This window comes from Antechinus flavipes, chromosome 2, assembly GCF_016432865.1.
Source record: "Antechinus flavipes isolate AdamAnt ecotype Samford, QLD, Australia chromosome 2, AdamAnt_v2, whole genome shotgun sequence".
In the NCBI taxonomy this organism is placed as follows: Eukaryota; Metazoa; Chordata; class Mammalia; order Dasyuromorphia; family Dasyuridae; genus Antechinus; species Antechinus flavipes.
Genome location: NC_067399.1, coordinates 300,146,747 through 300,164,017, shown reverse-complemented (window position 1 = coordinate 300,164,017; position 17,271 = coordinate 300,146,747). Strand labels below are relative to the sequence as shown.

General features: G+C 34.1%; 1 protein-coding gene across 1 annotated transcript in view; it reads right to left on the bottom strand.

The window, feature by feature from the left end:
* Positions 1-17,271, bottom strand: part of PTPN21 (protein tyrosine phosphatase non-receptor type 21) — a 108,396-nt gene that overhangs the window by 51,161 nt on the left and 39,964 nt on the right. The window contains exons 3-7 of the mRNA XM_051977433.1: positions 12,355-12,524; positions 6,319-6,416; positions 4,459-4,526; positions 3,601-3,671; positions 662-749 (exon numbers count right to left, since the gene is read on the bottom strand). Of these exons, the coding sequence (XP_051833393.1) occupies positions 662-749; positions 3,601-3,671; positions 4,459-4,526; positions 6,319-6,416; positions 12,355-12,524 (495 nt within the window). The remainder of the gene's footprint in view (positions 1-661; positions 750-3,600; positions 3,672-4,458; positions 4,527-6,318; positions 6,417-12,354; positions 12,525-17,271) is intronic.

Below are 17,271 nucleotides of genomic sequence, written 5' to 3'. Positions count from 1 at the left end.
AACAAGAACAAAAATAAGACCCTTTTTTTGGTGGGCCTTCAAAATCACTGGCCTAAAGAATGCCAACAGGAAAATCTCTTTTTCTAATGTGGTTCAACAGTCGTCCTTAGAGAGCTAAAACAATTTAAGACTGACTGTCTTAGAGTTGTAGGAGGCACTGAGAATTAAATTACTTAACTAGGATCTCAAAGTCAGTATAGATCCAGAGGCAGAATATGAGCCTTATTCTAAACTCAATTCTCTGCCTGCTTTGTCACACTGTTTCTCTCATAATAACTAGTATATAAAAATCAGGTGGCAACAAAGAGAGAAAACACTTAACAATTTGTAGGAAAAGGTAGGGATTAGGGAAGACTCCATAAAGGAGGCAAAACCTGAGCTTGGTCTTAAAGGAAGAAAAGGGGACAATAATTCTGAAAGATGAGCAAAGAATGCAGTCCAGGCATGGAGGATGGACTTTTCCTATGCAGAGAAGGGAAGTGGTTAGATGGACGCAGAGAATAATCTAGAGGGCACTTTGGCTGGACTGAGTTCATAAAATGAAGTTATATGAAATAGTTTTGAGCCAGATTATCAAAGGTTTAAAATGCTAAATGAGAAAGTTTACATTTTATCCCAAAGCCAATGCCAATTTTTGTGAAACAATAATAACCCTGCATACCTTAGCAGGATAGCTTTCTTCCCCATAACCATCCATCCTCTCTACCTCTTGCATATATAGCATTTCAGCATCAGGTGGAGTAAGCCCTCTACAACCAAAAGAGAAAATTTTAAAGGTCAGTTTAGAAGGTCACTCATTAAAATAAAATCATTACAAAGTATCCAAGTCCCCAATAGCAGCAAGTTCTTGAGCAACTCAATAAATCAACAGATATTTCTTGAGATCCTTCTATGTGCAAGATACTCTTTCTAGGGACTTTGAAGAAAAGAAAGAAATATAACAAAAGACAGTTGCCTTCAACAAGCAAGAAAAAAAAATTATGTACATAAAAATATACCTAAAAATAGTAGGCAGTTTATAATCAGTATTTTAGATTAATCTTTAGTATATTTAGATTAATAATAGGAGTGAAAGAGGAGAGAAAAATAAAGAAAAAGAGACTGAGCAAGTAGAGAGACAGAAAGAAAGCAGGAGAAATTGAGATAGAAAGAAAGAGACATAGTAAAAGCAACCGAAAGGGAAAAAGGGAGAACCAGAGACAGAGAGAGAGAGATACACAGAAAGAGAGAGAGATTATACAGAGAGACAGAAACAGTGAGACAGAACCAGAGAGAGACGGAGACAGAGAAATGGAGAGAGAGAGAAAAGGGAGAAGGAAAGATGTCTGTTATATCTGTGTCAGAGACAGACAGAACCAAAAAGACAGAGAGAGACAGAGAGACAGAATTAGAGAGAGAGACAGAGAGACAGAGAAGGGAGGAGAAAAGACAGAGAGAGAGAGACAAAGAGAGAGAGACAGATAGATAGAGAGAGAGAGAGAGAGAGAGAGAGAGAGAGAGAGAGAGAGAGAGAACACACCAGAAAGACAGTCAGAAAAATGGAGAGAAAAAAGGAAAGAGGAAAGACAGACAGAGTCACAGAGAGAGACACAGACAGATAGACAGTGACACAGATAGAGAGATGGGGGAGAGACAAGAAAAAGAGAAGGGAAGAGAGTTAGAGGTGGGCAGAGAGAAAAAGAGAGAAAAGTGTATCAGATACACAGAGTCAGAAAGAAAGATGGAGAGAATCAAAAACTTTCAGAGACAAAAGAGATAGAGGCAGGCAGTCAAACAGAGATAAAGTCAGATAGAAAGAGGAAGACATACAGAAAGACAGACCACAGACAGAGATAGAAGGAAAACAATTCCAGCTTGGATAGTCCTAGAGAAAGTTGGATTTGAGTTGGACCTTAAAGGATGAATAAGTTTTAAATGAACAGTGAAAACATGACATCACCTTAGGTAGGGAAGGTATAAACTAAAGCAGGAAAGCATAAAATATGTCTGAAGAAAAAGTACACCAATGTGCAGGGAAGTGCACCAAATGCAGGAAACTCAATTTGAGAAAAACCCAGTTTTGATAGTATTTAGGAGAAACTGGAACAAGGAAGGAACAGCATTCTTTGCCTCTGGAATGTAAGACTGAAACTCCAGGTAACATATCAATTTTGACTGCCATTTCTTAAATGTCAAAAAACATCATATATTTGAATGGTCTACTGAACCAATATTTAGGATTTAAAAATGTCAAATATCTTCTATAAGCACTCTAAAAATAAAGCATGATATAAATTTTTGTATCATATGCTGCTAAGCAAGAATATGCATAAGGTACACAGTGACTATCTGAAATGACATGACTTAATTATTTTTAAAAGGTCCTGATATTAGCTAGGTAAGAATATTTACGGTAACTTGGTGTAATACAGAGAGCTAGACTTAGAATCAGGCCAATCAGAGTTCAAGTTCCATCACTGACACATACTAATTTCTCTCCACTTTAGTCTATTAAAAGTCACCAAGTTTTAAGATATTAAAATTGAAAACTTCTATCAAAATAAAATATTTTTGTGAACTCTTTGAACCAAACTCCACTATTGGACTTATACCCCAAGGAAGCCGTCAATAAGAAGAAAGCCTCTACACTCCAAAATATTTATAGCAGCACTTTTTTTATGATAGCTAAAAACTGGAAACAAAGAAGATGCCATCAATTAAGGAATGGTCAAACAAATTATGACATACATGTATAATAGTATGCTACTGTGCTATAAGAAACCTGGAGGTCTATATGAAATGATGCAAAGTGGAGTAAGCAGAAATCTCACCCTACCCCAACCCCCCCAAAAAACAAACACACACAATGACTACAACAGTTTAAATGAAAAGAATGACTACATACTAGAAAAACAAAAGTAAATGTAACAAAATTATGACAAATAGGACTCAAATGAAGAAATATGAGAAGACTCCTTCAACCTCCCCTCTTGGAGATGGGCTTTACACTTGTTTTAGGACTTTTTCAATGCACAGTTCGATTTGCTGGGTTTTTCTTTTTCTCTAAAAAATTACTATTTGTCATATGGGATGATCTCTGGGATGGAGTAGAGCATATAGGGTACTATGATGATAAAATCAAGAGAAAATATAGATAAAAATTTATTTTTATAAAAATTATGCTGAGACTTGGTATAACTTTACTTTTACTAATGACCACAAAGGCCTGTGGTGAAGTTCAAATGAGAAAATGCATGTAAAGAGGAATGTAAATATCATGTTGGAATTGTTTGGGTTTTTTTCTTATAACTAAATCAGCCAGTGTGTATAAATATTTCAATGAAGTATGAAAATCATTTTAGTACAATTCCCTCCAAAAATGTAAGAATAAAAACTCTGAAGGCAAATGGCATGATAGGAGAGTGGGGGGTATGGAGAATTCTCCATTTGTGGTTCTGTTAAAGAGGGACACATTAGATAAGTTTATAGCACACTATAGCTCTGAATATAGATCATAAAACCAGACTGCCTTTAAAGTTCTAAATTTAATCATATCAATGCATCTATAAAATTGCAAAAGTCCATAACTATTTAAAAATCATTGCATTCTATGTCATTTACCTGTATTTTTGGTGTAGCAAAGCCACTTTTTGTGTTGCTTCTTCCAATACTTTTTCATCCTGTAACCATCCCTGCACATAAAACCATGTAGTAAGTATTTAAACAAGCTGATTGAATGGCCAAAGAAGAAACACCAGCATCTGCAATCTTTACTGTCAAATGTTGACAAAAGGACTTATCAAAAGGAATTTTGAATAAGGATTACAAATGTTTTACTAAAAATAAAAAGAAATCCACTGGCCTTTCTCATTTCATCATTACAATGCATGGTATTATCCCAGTTATTTAAACATATTTACTAATGGGTCTTTGTGTTCAATACCATAAAATCATTTGCAATTAAGGAAACAAACAAACAAAAGAAAGAAACAGCATTTATATGATTACTGAGAGCAGGACAGAATATTCCTTAACTACCAGGGTATTCAAAACCCATGTCATATCTGTTAAAATTGATCTTATAAATATGTGACATTGTTTTTCTTCCAGGCATCCAAATCAAAGTACCCAAATAGGTCACTATGTATAAGAAACCAAAGTAGAGTACCAGACTTCACTAGAGAAAGAATATGCAGATACAAACACATATCATATCATTTCACATGCCAGGTAATAATTTTTTTTAGTGTATAATCCTAGTCAGCCCACCACATGTGGCAAGTCACATTCCTTCAGTGAACCTCTCTTGACTCACCTATTAAAATAAATATTTTAGACTGGATAACCTCTAAGTCCTCTTCCAACTGTAACAATCTATAAATCTATAATTTTTATTTCAAGGATTAAGCTATAAGAACCATATTCACATTTCTTTTATCTTATTCATTTTTAAGTCCTAACATAAAATGAAAGCCTTACCACAGGAAACAAGGCAAATCTTTGTAGAAAGTCCTGGGATTCATACTGATCAAAGTCTCCAAAATCAGCTATAAAAGGGGGAAAAAAAAGTCAAAATTCACTTATTAATTTATTTTAATTTGTATGATGGAAAGACCTTGTTGCTGTGGTTGTTTGTCCTTCATTCCTAAAGAGGGCCATGACATTGGGAAGATGATGTCATGACTTGCCAGTGAATTGGATTTAAGTGAGGAAGGACTAGGCAAAGGTACCAGTCTCACATTCTCCTTCAGAGCCATCTGGATTCAGTGGAAAGACTGGAGAGGCCTTGGATGCAGCGGGAGATTTTGGTCTTTTTAAGCTAAGGAATTTATATCATTTTGAGAGAGGAAAGCACGCATTCTGGGATTTCAGCTAGTAACATATGAAGCAAAGAATGTCCTCTTTTATCTAGTCTAAGTAAATAAATAAATCTGGGAGGGAAAGACCCTCAAGTTTCTGATCAGTCAAAGTAAGTGTAAATAATAATGATGAAAAGGACACTGCTTTTGTCACTATCTGTATGACCAAAGGCAAGTCATGTAACTTCTCTGGGAACTCAGTCTATTTATCTGCATAATTAACTAATTAGAATAGATAATCTCAATGGTCCCTCCCAACTCTAAATCAATAATGATGATGATGATGATATTATATTCATATAGTCCCTATTCTGTGCCAGGCATTGTGTAAATTGCTTAACAAATATTATCTCATTTACCTCACAACAATTCTGAGAAACAGTGCCTCTTATTATCGCCTTATGATTTTCAAAAAAGTTCAATGTACTACATAAAGAACATGTGCTGCAGAAGTAAGATTTTTCATAAAGAAAATGGCTTGAAAAAAATTTTTTAATTAATTGTAGTTCCACAATAAGTTTTTAAATTAACTTTAAAAGTAATTTCACTTGGACTCCATCAACTAAACTTATAAAGCAATACAATGTACCATCATTTTCAAAGTAATTGCAAGTATGGCAATATGTATACTATAATAATTGCATAGCTAAAATGTTACTTAGACTACACACAGACAAGGCAAATTTTGTCAATCACCCTCCTGTTCTGCAGTTCCAAAAGAAAAAAAAATTACTAATTTGAAATCAAACTGGCATTTTTTTGGTCAAAGTCTTCTATTATAAGATAATTAGGTTAAAAAAAGAAAGGCATGAATATGGAATAATAACAAGTTCCACTTAATGGTCATCCATAGTGCCTATTCAGATTGGAGACTTGAAATATAAAGAAGTGTAATTCATGGTGTCTGAAATATAAAAAAAGGATCATTCACATATTTCTAGTTGGATTTTGCTGCCATAAATTCATTTGGAAAATTATTAACACATTCAACTAAGATCCTGTTTGAGAATATTTTCAAACTACTTATTATTAATAATAAAAATAAGTAGCACTTTAAGTTTTCCAAAGCACTTTACAAATGTTATATCATTTTATTCTCACAATAACACTATGAGATAAATGATATTATTATCTCCATTTTACAGGTGAAGAACTTCAGGTAGAAAGTGATTAAATAACTTTCCCAGGATTACACATCTGAATTTGAATATGGCTGACTACTGATCCAGCACTCCATCTACTTCACCACCTACTGGCCCAATTTATTTCAAATAACCTCTTTCACTTTCTTTAGAGTCTCTAGTTATCAGTAAACAATGACTACTGAATATTAATAATGCTTGTATTTTAAATACTTTGATCTTAAAGCATAAACAAAAAAAGAATAAGTCAATTGGAGTAATGGTTCTTCCCAGGGAATTTTTAGTTAAAACATAACACATCTTCAGAATACTTCTATTAATGTACTTTTCTGACTTACCTTGTACAGCTAAGCCTGCAAGATGAATTGCCTGTTCTAATGTGCAAGGAATATTTCCTTCCAATATATCTTTCTTCAGTTGCAGATAATACTGATACCTATTTTTAAAAGACAATAAAAAGAAAACCTCTCATTATTTCAACTACTGACTGAACTCACAAATTACATATTCAAATAAGAGATTTCCTAAATATGGGACACACTTTTAAAATGATTGTTCTTTGAAAGTAAAATATATGTGTGTTTACTAAAAAATTACACAAAATTGAAATATTTTATTCAAATATTTTATTCATTTTTCTCATCACTATACCCTTAATTTGTTGTTTTCTTCAACAACAATTCAACAATTGTTCAACAGTTCAACAATATATTATCTCTGTCTAAAAAAGGAGCACTTTAAAATACTGCCTTTCAAATACAGATTATATGCTGTTTTAAAATAGATATGTAAATTTTAGGGCAGGTAGAAGGCACAGTTGATAGAGCATTGGGTTTGAAGTAAGGAAAACTTACTTCTGAGTTCAAATCTGGCCTCAGACAATGACTAGCTCTGTGATATGGACCCACCCTGTTTGCCTCAGTTTCCTCATACAATGAGCTAGAGAAGGAAATGGCAACCCACTCCAGTGTCCTTTCCAAAAAACAAACAAATCCAAAAGGAGTTACAAAGAGTCATACATAAGTGAAAAATGACTGGACGACAGCAAAAATATAAACTTTATTTTGGCATCTACTAAAGAATAGTATTGAATACTATCAAATACTAAAAATTTAGTATTAAAGTATATGAAGAAAAAACAGAAAAAAAGTGCATTTAAACTTAAATCTAATAAAAAAATAATTAAATAAAATTATGTAGTCTCTAACTTCTATTATTTAACAATTATGAATCCTCCAGTTATTAATATTCTACCCAAGTTATTGTGTATTTCACTGATAAAAATTGAGGCTCAGGAAGATCACATGACTGACTCAAGGGTCACAAAATAAGGATCTGAAGTGGGAGTCAAATGTGGTTCTTTTTGATCCCACAAATAAGACCCTCCTCCAATAAAAGTAAACTCCTTGAGAGCAAGGCCAGTTTTGTTTCTGTCTTTATAGTTCCAGCAACTAGCACTCTATCTTGCACACTAGGGCTAGAAAGAAGGAGAGAGATAAGAAAGGGGTAATCAAAATCCACAATTTCATTGTGACAGAGAACTCTTCAGAGAGGAAAACTTTCTCAGCAGTACAGATCAGCAAATGTTCTGTAATTTATAGAAATTCAGAGTTTCCTAGAGTTTATTCTTTCCCCAACTATAAAATTCAAAATATAAAGATCATTTTATAGGTCACTCAGCAAAGTCCAATTGAGTTCAAAGGTTGCCTTAGATCCTCAGCTTTGAAAAGACATGTAATTCCCCTGGAATCTCATTTGCTTGTCTGTAAAATGGGGATCACAACTAATGCTAAGTGAAGTGAGTAGAATCAAGAGAACACTGTACACAGCAAGAAGATTATGTGATGATCAATCTTGATGGATGAGGCTCTTTTCAACAATGAGGAGATTCAAGCCAATTCCAATAGATTTGTGATGAAGAAAGCCATATGCATCCAGAAAAAGGACTATGGAGAGCAAATGTGGATCACAACATAGTATTTTCACCTTTGTTGTTGTTTGCTTTCTTTTATTTTCTCATTTTTTTTTCCTTTTTTATTTTTCTTGTGCAGAATGATATATGTGGAAATATGTTTAGAAGAATTGCACATGTTTAACATACACTGGATTACTTGCTATCTAAGGGAGGGGATGGGGAAGGGAGAGAGAAGAATTTGGAACAACATTCTGCAAGGGTGAATGTTAAAAATTATCTTTGCATATATTTTGAAATTAATTTTTCTTAAATGGGGATCATAGCAGCACCTGTCTCTCAGGATTGTTGTCAGGATGAATTGAGATAACATTGATCTTTAACACACTTTGCAAACCTTAAAGTGACAGTTCCCTATTAGATATCTAATTCCATCCACTTGCCCCATAGGTATCTCAAAAACAGCATATCCAAAAGCAAATGTATTATTTGTTAAACTAAATTTGCTCTCTTCCTAACTTCCCTACCTCTATAGGACACATCACTATCCTTTCTGGGAGCCACAATCAAAATCTAAGAATCCTCATCTCCTCATTCTCATTCACATCATCCCTTCCCCATTCATGGCTTAGTCTTAATGATTCTTCTTCCTTAACATCTCTCATCCATCCACTTCTTCTGTCATACAACAAGCTTTTTAGTCCAGACCCAAATCTTCTACTGCAACAACCAGTCTCCCTGATTATCTTCTTTCTTCTCCTTACTCCAGCCTGTATGCAGCTGCCAAATAGAGATTCCTAAAGAACTACTCTAAAAAATCCACTTCTCACCTCAAGAAGCGCTAGTTGCCCAATACTGCTTCTAAGAAAAAGAATATAAAACAAGCTCATGTGTCATGTGAAGCTGGGTAGCTTATCCTTACAGGTTCATTATCTATGATTTCCCCTCAAGTATTCAATGGTATCAAACTCAAATAGAACTGGAGCCATTAAGCCATACATAAGGATGCCTACAAGCCATGGAATGACTTAGAAAACATATATTAACATCATCTATTCTATTACATTTATATTTATTTTGTTAGATATTTCCCAATTACATCTTAATTTGTTCATCATGAGAGTAGCTCATGTAGCATGTTTGCCATCTCTACCCTATTTCATTTTTAAATCTCTATTCCCAGGACATAACATATGTTTAATACATATTGCCTGATGAATGGGAACCACCAAAAGGAAAAGAAACCAAGGACAGCAATGCATAAAGAAAAAATAATAAGTAAAGCCCATGTGCGTTTCAATTGGATTAAACTACTGTGGGAGAAAAGGAAATGTATAGAAGACAAGGGATATATTTAGTGCAGCAGGTAAGTAGCTGCTTTAGAGGCAACTAGGACCTGCATTCAGAAAAGGACAAGTTCCCATCTTGCCTTAGACACTTACTCATAGTGTAACCTATTGCCCTGTGTGAGTCACTGAATCCTCTTTGCCTCAGTTTATTCATCTGTAAAATGAACTGGAGAAGGAAATGGCAATACATCCTAGAATCTCTGCTAAGAAAACCCCAATGGAGACACGATAAATAAATAAATAAATAAATAAATAAATAAATAAATAAATAAATAAATGAATAAATAAATAAATAAATGAATGAATGAATAAATAGAATAAATAAACTGAAAATAAAATAACTGAACAACAAATCCCAGGCAAGATACTTAAATCTCTCTGGGTTTACAAATTACCTCATCTGTAAAATAGGGATAATAATAACACCTATTTCACAGGGCTGTTGTGACGATCAAATGAAATACTATATATAAAGCATCTGCAAATCTGAAAGTATTGAACAAATATTAATTAGTATTATTATTAACAAAGTTTAAAACTTCACATATATAACATATATATGTTCTCAATGAGGAAGGTGTAAGGAGGGAAGAGAGGGAAGAGAGAATTTGAAACTCAAAATTTTTTTTAAAAACTTAATGTAAAAAATAAAAAAATTTTGAAAGGAAAAACTGAAGGGATTCTGGTGGTCAATGATAATAAGAAAGAATTTATGGTTTATATATGAAAGAGGACACAAAAGTCCATGATTGTCAGGGTATTACCAATTAGAAACTAAAGATAACACACAATAGCATATATTTTGTTATTTCAATAGTCATCCATTCACCTGACAGCATTTTACCTTAAATAAAATGATTAGAAGAGTTTAGGAAAGTAGAAAACATATGGGAGAAGAGGGCTTAGATTCTGACTTTCTGTAAGTAAAACTGAAAAAAATGGTTCTCTTTCTATATTCCACAATCCAGGAATATCCATAGGGTATTTAATAATAATAGCTTCTGTAGAGAATCTACAACTCTTCTAGGAACACAGCCCTGTAGGAATTAGTAACTAGAATGTAATGCTGGAAATCCTCAAAAAAATTCTACAATACTTGCTCACAAATGCAGGTGCCTCTTTATGGCACAGTCCTCTCCCTTGCACTATTCAGGATCTTTATCTGCCTAATCTTTAGCTCTACTTTCTTTAAACATGATAGTAGAATGTTGTCACAAAATTTTTCCAGTGTTTTCAGAATGAAACTTCCTTATAGGTCATTTTTATTTGTCGTTAACTAAATCCTGGTATATTATGAACTAGTCTTATATAGAAATTGCACACCATAGCAAGCATTACTATGTTCCTAGTGTATTTAGGATGTTAAAAATATTTCTCTTTTAATTCCCTCTTCTTGTTATTAATCTGTTTTTAACTGAAAGAACATCACTGTTTATTTCAGATAAACAGCATTTTTTAGAGCATTTTTAAAAAGAAAGAACAATGTGATCTTGTGAATATGTTGACAACATGCAAAACTAAGAAATTTTTTCTGAGTTAGTTATATTGCTGTGCAGGCCTTTTCATACTCACTAGACACAAAGAAATAATAAAACTGCATGTGCCACTTTACATTCAAAACTATCAGCCAAGAAATAGGAGACTGAACATGTCAAGTTGATTGTAAACACTCTAGTTACTTGACAGACCACATCCTCTCCCTCCCCAAAGAACTAAGCAACTAAAATTTAATAAATAACCACTTCATAGAAAGCAATCTGCAGAATCATCAGAACAATTTACACCATTATGCCAAAGTTCTGTGATTTCTTCTGTATGGGAATTCTTGGTGTGGGATGTTCTTTCACCTGTAATGTAAAGCTTAAAACCCAATCAGTTAAGTGTCAGAGAGAGACTATGACTCCAGGTCTTAATCATTCCAACTTCTGAAGTATAGTAATTTTAAAATGAACTAAGCTTTTTGAAAACTCTGTATTTCATTTTGTTTCCCTAGATCAAAATTGATGACACAAAGTATCTTTGCAAATAAAAAATCACATATTGAAAAACAGATGAGGAAATGCATATGTATAGTGTGTGTATACATACACACACACACACACACACACACACACACACACACACGAATTGGAGGACTGGAGACACTGGCACAGTGTGTCCACTGACAGAGCATGACCTACCTCCATCAAAAAAGGTGCTGTGTTCTATAAACAAACCAGAATTGTAGTAGCTCAAAAAAAAAATCTCAACTTGAAATGAAACCAAAAAAAACGCAATAATAAAAGTGGCCCTTGAGGGGAAAAAAATGTACTTTTTCTAAACAAAGAATAGGGATCTAATTTAAATTAATAACCTTAAATTCAACTGGACCATACATTGGAGGTCATAGTTTGAGATGCTGCATTTTTTTTTTATTGTTTCCCTTCTGTCGATTTTCTTTTACTATATTCATTTTTTGTTCATTTTTAAAATCTCATGTTGCAATTTTTTTAAAACTTAGAAATCCCTAAAATATTTATCCCTCAACATATCTCCCTGCTTTTCTCTTTTTTCTCCATAGTAAAAAAGCTAATATTCCCTACTGTATTTCTTTGATAAGCCCCACTTTACTCCTTCATACCTCCTACACTCCTTTACCTATTCAAGCTTTTTGCAAAATATTCCTTGTCCTTAAAACTACTACAAGAACTAGAGGGTAACCATAGAAACCAGAGCTATAAGAAGTCTTTTCGTGCTTTACCCTGAGGAATGAATAGTAATCAGGGCTTAACCGATTTTGTAATAGTTTGTGGATTTTGAAAAACTTCCTCCATTTCCATACCATTATTAAAGTACACAGAGAAAAAGTTCTGTTTCATGTAAAAATTATGACTGACATCCCAGGTGACAGACAAATCTAGAACAATAAAATATATTTTTTATTCATGTCTTTATGCCTAAGAAAAGTTAACACATGGGATTAAGATAGCCTCACAATAGAATTTGCCTATATGTTGGATGTATTGGGATGAAATTTTGGTGTTTTAATGTCCTGGTGTAATCTTAATTTTGGTTTTTCATTTTACCAATTTACTTAAAAGAAAACTGAAAACAATCAGACATGCTTTTCTCACCTGGTAATTTCCTGTTGAAGTTGGGAAACTGTGGGCACATAAAACACCACCCCAAAATAGACAGTAGGTTCCAATGCATACTTGTCTAACTGCTTTTTCAAAGGCTTGTCCAAATCTACCCATCGGCGCTGATTTTGCTTGTTGTAATACCACAGGCTGAAGTAAGTAATCTGAAAAAAAAAAATGAAAAGGGCAAATACATATAAGAAAATTCATTCATTCAACAACCACATATTAAGAACATAATCTGTACAAAACAATAGAATCCCAACTATTCAAGCTGATAATGCAAAACCAGCTTCATGATGACTTTCTTCTCAGAGGATATAACACAAAAAGGAATTTTAAAAAGATGCACATTAGTGGAATGGTAATTATCTAATCCTTCTGGAGAACAATTTGGAACTATGCCCAAAAGTCTATAAAACTGTGCACAACATTTGACCCAGCAATACCACTATTAGGTCTATATCTCAAAGAAATTATAAAAGAAAAGAGGGGAACAAGACCTACCTGTACAAAAATATTTACAGCAGCTCTTTTTATGGTGGAAATGTATTGGAAATTAAGGAGATACCCATCAATTGAGAAATGGTTAAACAAGTTGTGACACATGAATATAATGTAATACTATTTATGTTTTTATAAGAAATAATGATCAGGCTGATTTCAGAAAACCTGGAAAGGCTTATGTGAACTAATGTTGAATGATATGAGCAGAACAAGGAAAACACTGTACACATAGTAAGAGGAATATTGTGTGATAATCAACTATGATAGACTTAGTTCTTCTCAGAAATGCAATGATCCAAGACAATTCCAAAGGATTCATGATGAAAAATGATGACCAAAAATTCTGGCAGCTAGTTGGAGTAGTAGAGCACTAGCCCTGAAGTCAGGAGGACCTGAGTTCAAATCTAGCCTCCAATACTTTACTAGGTATGTTATCCTGGGAATGTCAATTAACCTCTCTCTGCCTCATATCTTCAAAATGGAGATAATAATAGCACCTGCCTTCCAAAGAGGTTGTGTGGAAGAAATGAGATAATATTTGCAAACTTTAAAGTGCTATAGAGATAATACTAAAATACCTACAGTACTGGCAACACAGTTGATGAGTCTTAAATGAGACTGTATGTTAAGTATTTTAGTGATGGCTTTTATTTTAAAATGTTTAACACAAATCAGAACATTGGAAAACATTACAACTAATATTAAAACCATAAATTACTATTAGCCTTTTTTGAAACAGTAATTTAAATATTTATATCTATACAATATTTTTGTGTTTTACCAAATAGGGGTATGTCAAAATGGATGTTATACAGAGACCAAATTTCTACTCCTCTAGCATCATCCAGTAAAATCATAGAACTTCAGAACTGGAAAGCCTTAGAAATCATCCAGCCCAATGTCCTGATTTTGCAAATGAGGTAATTGAGGCTCAGAGATTTGATCACTTAATTAAGTTACACAAAGTGTTAGTGATAGGAATATGAGACAAAATTTAGTTAACACAGGTATTGAAGATGCAGAAGATACAGATACAATTCTTCTTAATTTCCTCATCCATAAAATGTGAATAACACCCTCAGAGGATTATTTCTAGGAGATAATATCTATCAAGCTTATTTAAAAGCACTAGATAAATGTTAGCTATCATCATCAGTCCAAAAACAGTACATTAGTAACTTTGCAAAAATAGCTCTTGTAGTTTCTATGTGGTGGGTGAGAACTTAACTTAAAAAGAACAAATAAAGGGAAAGCCAGATACACACACACACACACATACACACACATATGTAAAACCATACTGTGTGTGCTTCTATTTAACGGTTCTTTCTTTGGAGATGATAGCTAGCTCAATGGACTGTGTCCAACTATAACTTTTTGGGTACCAGTATTGGCCTCTGGTTTTCATTAGGAGGAAGCACTACAGTACTTCCTCTAGTTTTGGGCTATTGTTAATCTTTTAAAACTCAGTTCCCGTGGTTTGGGCAATTAGGAAATTGCTACTACAAAATTTGAGAATGCTTTGTTTTATTAGAAAAATAACAATAAAACCAACCAATAATATATCAACAATTAAAGTAAAGCTATCTCCCAGGTTCCCTCCAATTGGGAAAAACAATGAAAAGAAACAAGAAGAAAGATATGAGATATTATTGTTTTAATTAATCTCATTCATTTTTTTTAAACTGATTAGCATTGGCAACTTTAAGTATTTTATTTTTGAAAAGGAAGAACTATATTTTTAAACCAAACTGATTCAATTTTTCCAACCAAACTAGCCCATATATATGAATCTTACTTACATGAAGAATTCCATATAAATCAATTTTTAACCTTACTTTAAATTCATCAAAGCAATTTGAATATTGATCAGAATTACTATGTGAATAATTTGGGGAGGAGAGGGGGAAGGAAGAGGAGAAGAGAAGTTGGGATTTGTGATTTCTGTGAATTTCCAGAATAAAAATTCCTTAAAAAGTTGACTGGGACACTAATTTACTTAGATCACACACAGCCAGTATGGAGCATAGTGGCTACTGGAAAATCAGGGAGGTCTCATCAGGGACCATTCTTCAAAATCAAAGTTTCAATTCACCAATGAAAAAGAGGCCAACAGGAACACTACATACTGGTATCTTATTACTACAGGAATTACTCTACTCATGTGAAGCCTCTTAATCAGTGGGAATGAAGGTGTGGTAAAGGGTGTGTATTTGTTGACAGGAAAGTCTGTCTAAGGGAGACAGGTGTGACTGTTGATGGGAACTATGAGATTGGTATGAAAGAAAGAATGTGTAAAAAATTCCTTTGAGAAAGTATTAAATTGAGGGGGGAGGGAGAGGGGCAACTAAGTGACACAATGGATAGAATTTCCAAACTAGAGTCAAGGAGACTCATATTCCAAAGTTCAAATCCAGCCTCAGACACTCACTAGCTGTGTGATACTGTATTAGTCACATAACTCTGCCTCAGTTTCCTCATCTATAAAATGACTTGGAGAAGGAAATGGCAAATCCCACTTCGGTATTTGATGGGGAAAAAAAAAAACCTAAATGACGCTAATATTTGTTGGTCAAATTGTGAACTGATTCAACCATTCCCGAGAGCCCAAAGGGCTATCAAACTGCATACACTTTGATCTAGCAGTGTCTCCACTGGGTCTATAACCTAAAGAGATCAAAAAAGAGGGACAGGGACTCACATATGCAAAAATATTTGTGGCAGCCCTCTTTGCAGTGGCCAGAAACTGGAAACTAAGGATGCCCATCAATTGGAGAATGGCTGAATAAATTGTGGTATATGAATGTTACAGAATGTTATTGTTCGGTAAGAAATGACCAGTAAGATGAATACAGAGAGGCTTGGAGAGACTTACATGAACTGATGCTGAGTGAAATGAGCAGAACCAGGAGATCATTGTACAAGGCAACAACAAGACTATATGATGATCAGTTCTGATAGATGTGGCTCTCTTCAACATTGAGATGATTCAGACCAGTTCCAATGGCCTTGTGATAAACAAAACCATCTACATCCAGATAGAGAATTGTAAAAACTGAGTGTGGATCACTGTTGTGTTTTTCTTCTTTAAAATATAATGGTTCTCTCTGGAAGCAGGTTTTTCGGGGAGGTTTTCTGGAGGCAGCCTTAGTTTCAGTTGAAAGTAATAATCACCCAAATGCAGCCAGGTGCTAAAAGTTCAAATCTTTTATTGTGTCCTTCAATATAGCCTGGTTAGTTTTCTTAGAGGCCTCTCTCTCTCTCCTTGGTTCTAAGAGCTCTTGCAGCTTTGTCCTTTGCTTCTGCCTCTGCCTCCAGCCAGCACCAAGGTAAAAGTTGTAATGAATCTTTCTTGCCTCTGAGAGAGGGCTTCTGGCTCTCCCAGAGTGCTCTGTGTCTGGCTCAGAGTGCTCCTCTCCAATCTAATTCCAGCAGAACTCCCTTGACTGGGCCTCTGTCTGCTTTTTATATCTGAGAGAGTGGGATTGTGGGATATCTCCCAGCGTGCTCTCTGGCCCTAAGAGCTTCAAGGGAGGTGTGAATTCGGATATCTCATACTAAACCCTGAAATTTCCCAAACGTGTGAACTCCAATGAGTAAATGTGTGAACACAAGCATTGTATCAATTAGTTCTACTTAGTGCCTTGTTTCAGGTTCTGGCCCAAAACATCTCCTTGTAAGATCAGAACAATGATACTGAACCATGCTAAATTAGATAATTATTGTCTCTATCAACTCTAATGACTTAACAGTTTATAAAGATTCCAACAGATCATAACATAGTATTTTCACTCTTTTTGTAGTTTCTCAGCCCAAAATCCTCTGACAATTCCAAGGCAGAAAAAAATATATTTCTGCCTTGGTGGCACTGGTGGAAATTAGGTACAAATTCTGAATTAAACATTGAAAATAAAAGCAAAGAAATATGAGTATAGAATGTGTTCTCCAGGACTTCGAGTAATGCAATTTGTTTGCAGCACAAAGTTTTCAAAGGAAGGTAGGGCTACAAAGATATTATGACAGATTACTGAACATCTTGAATATTAGGTTAAGAACTATTCTGTGGGTAATATCAAGTAGGAGCAACTAGGTGGCACTGTGGATAGAGAGCTAAGCCTGGAGTCAGAAAGTCACTTAATCCTGTTTGCCTTAGTTTCCTCAAATTGAAATGAACTAAAGGAAATAGCAAACCACTCCAGTATCATTGTAATTAAAAAAAAAAATCACCCCAAAACAAAACCCAAATGGGATCACAAAAGATTGGAAGCAATTGAAACAACTGAATAATAATAACAAATATCAAAGGAGGAGGCAGTAAAGAATTCTGAGCAGTTTAATATACCAGGAATACCCTTTTGTTGATAAGAGTTTTTCTTTCAAATATAATCATAAATGGTACAAATA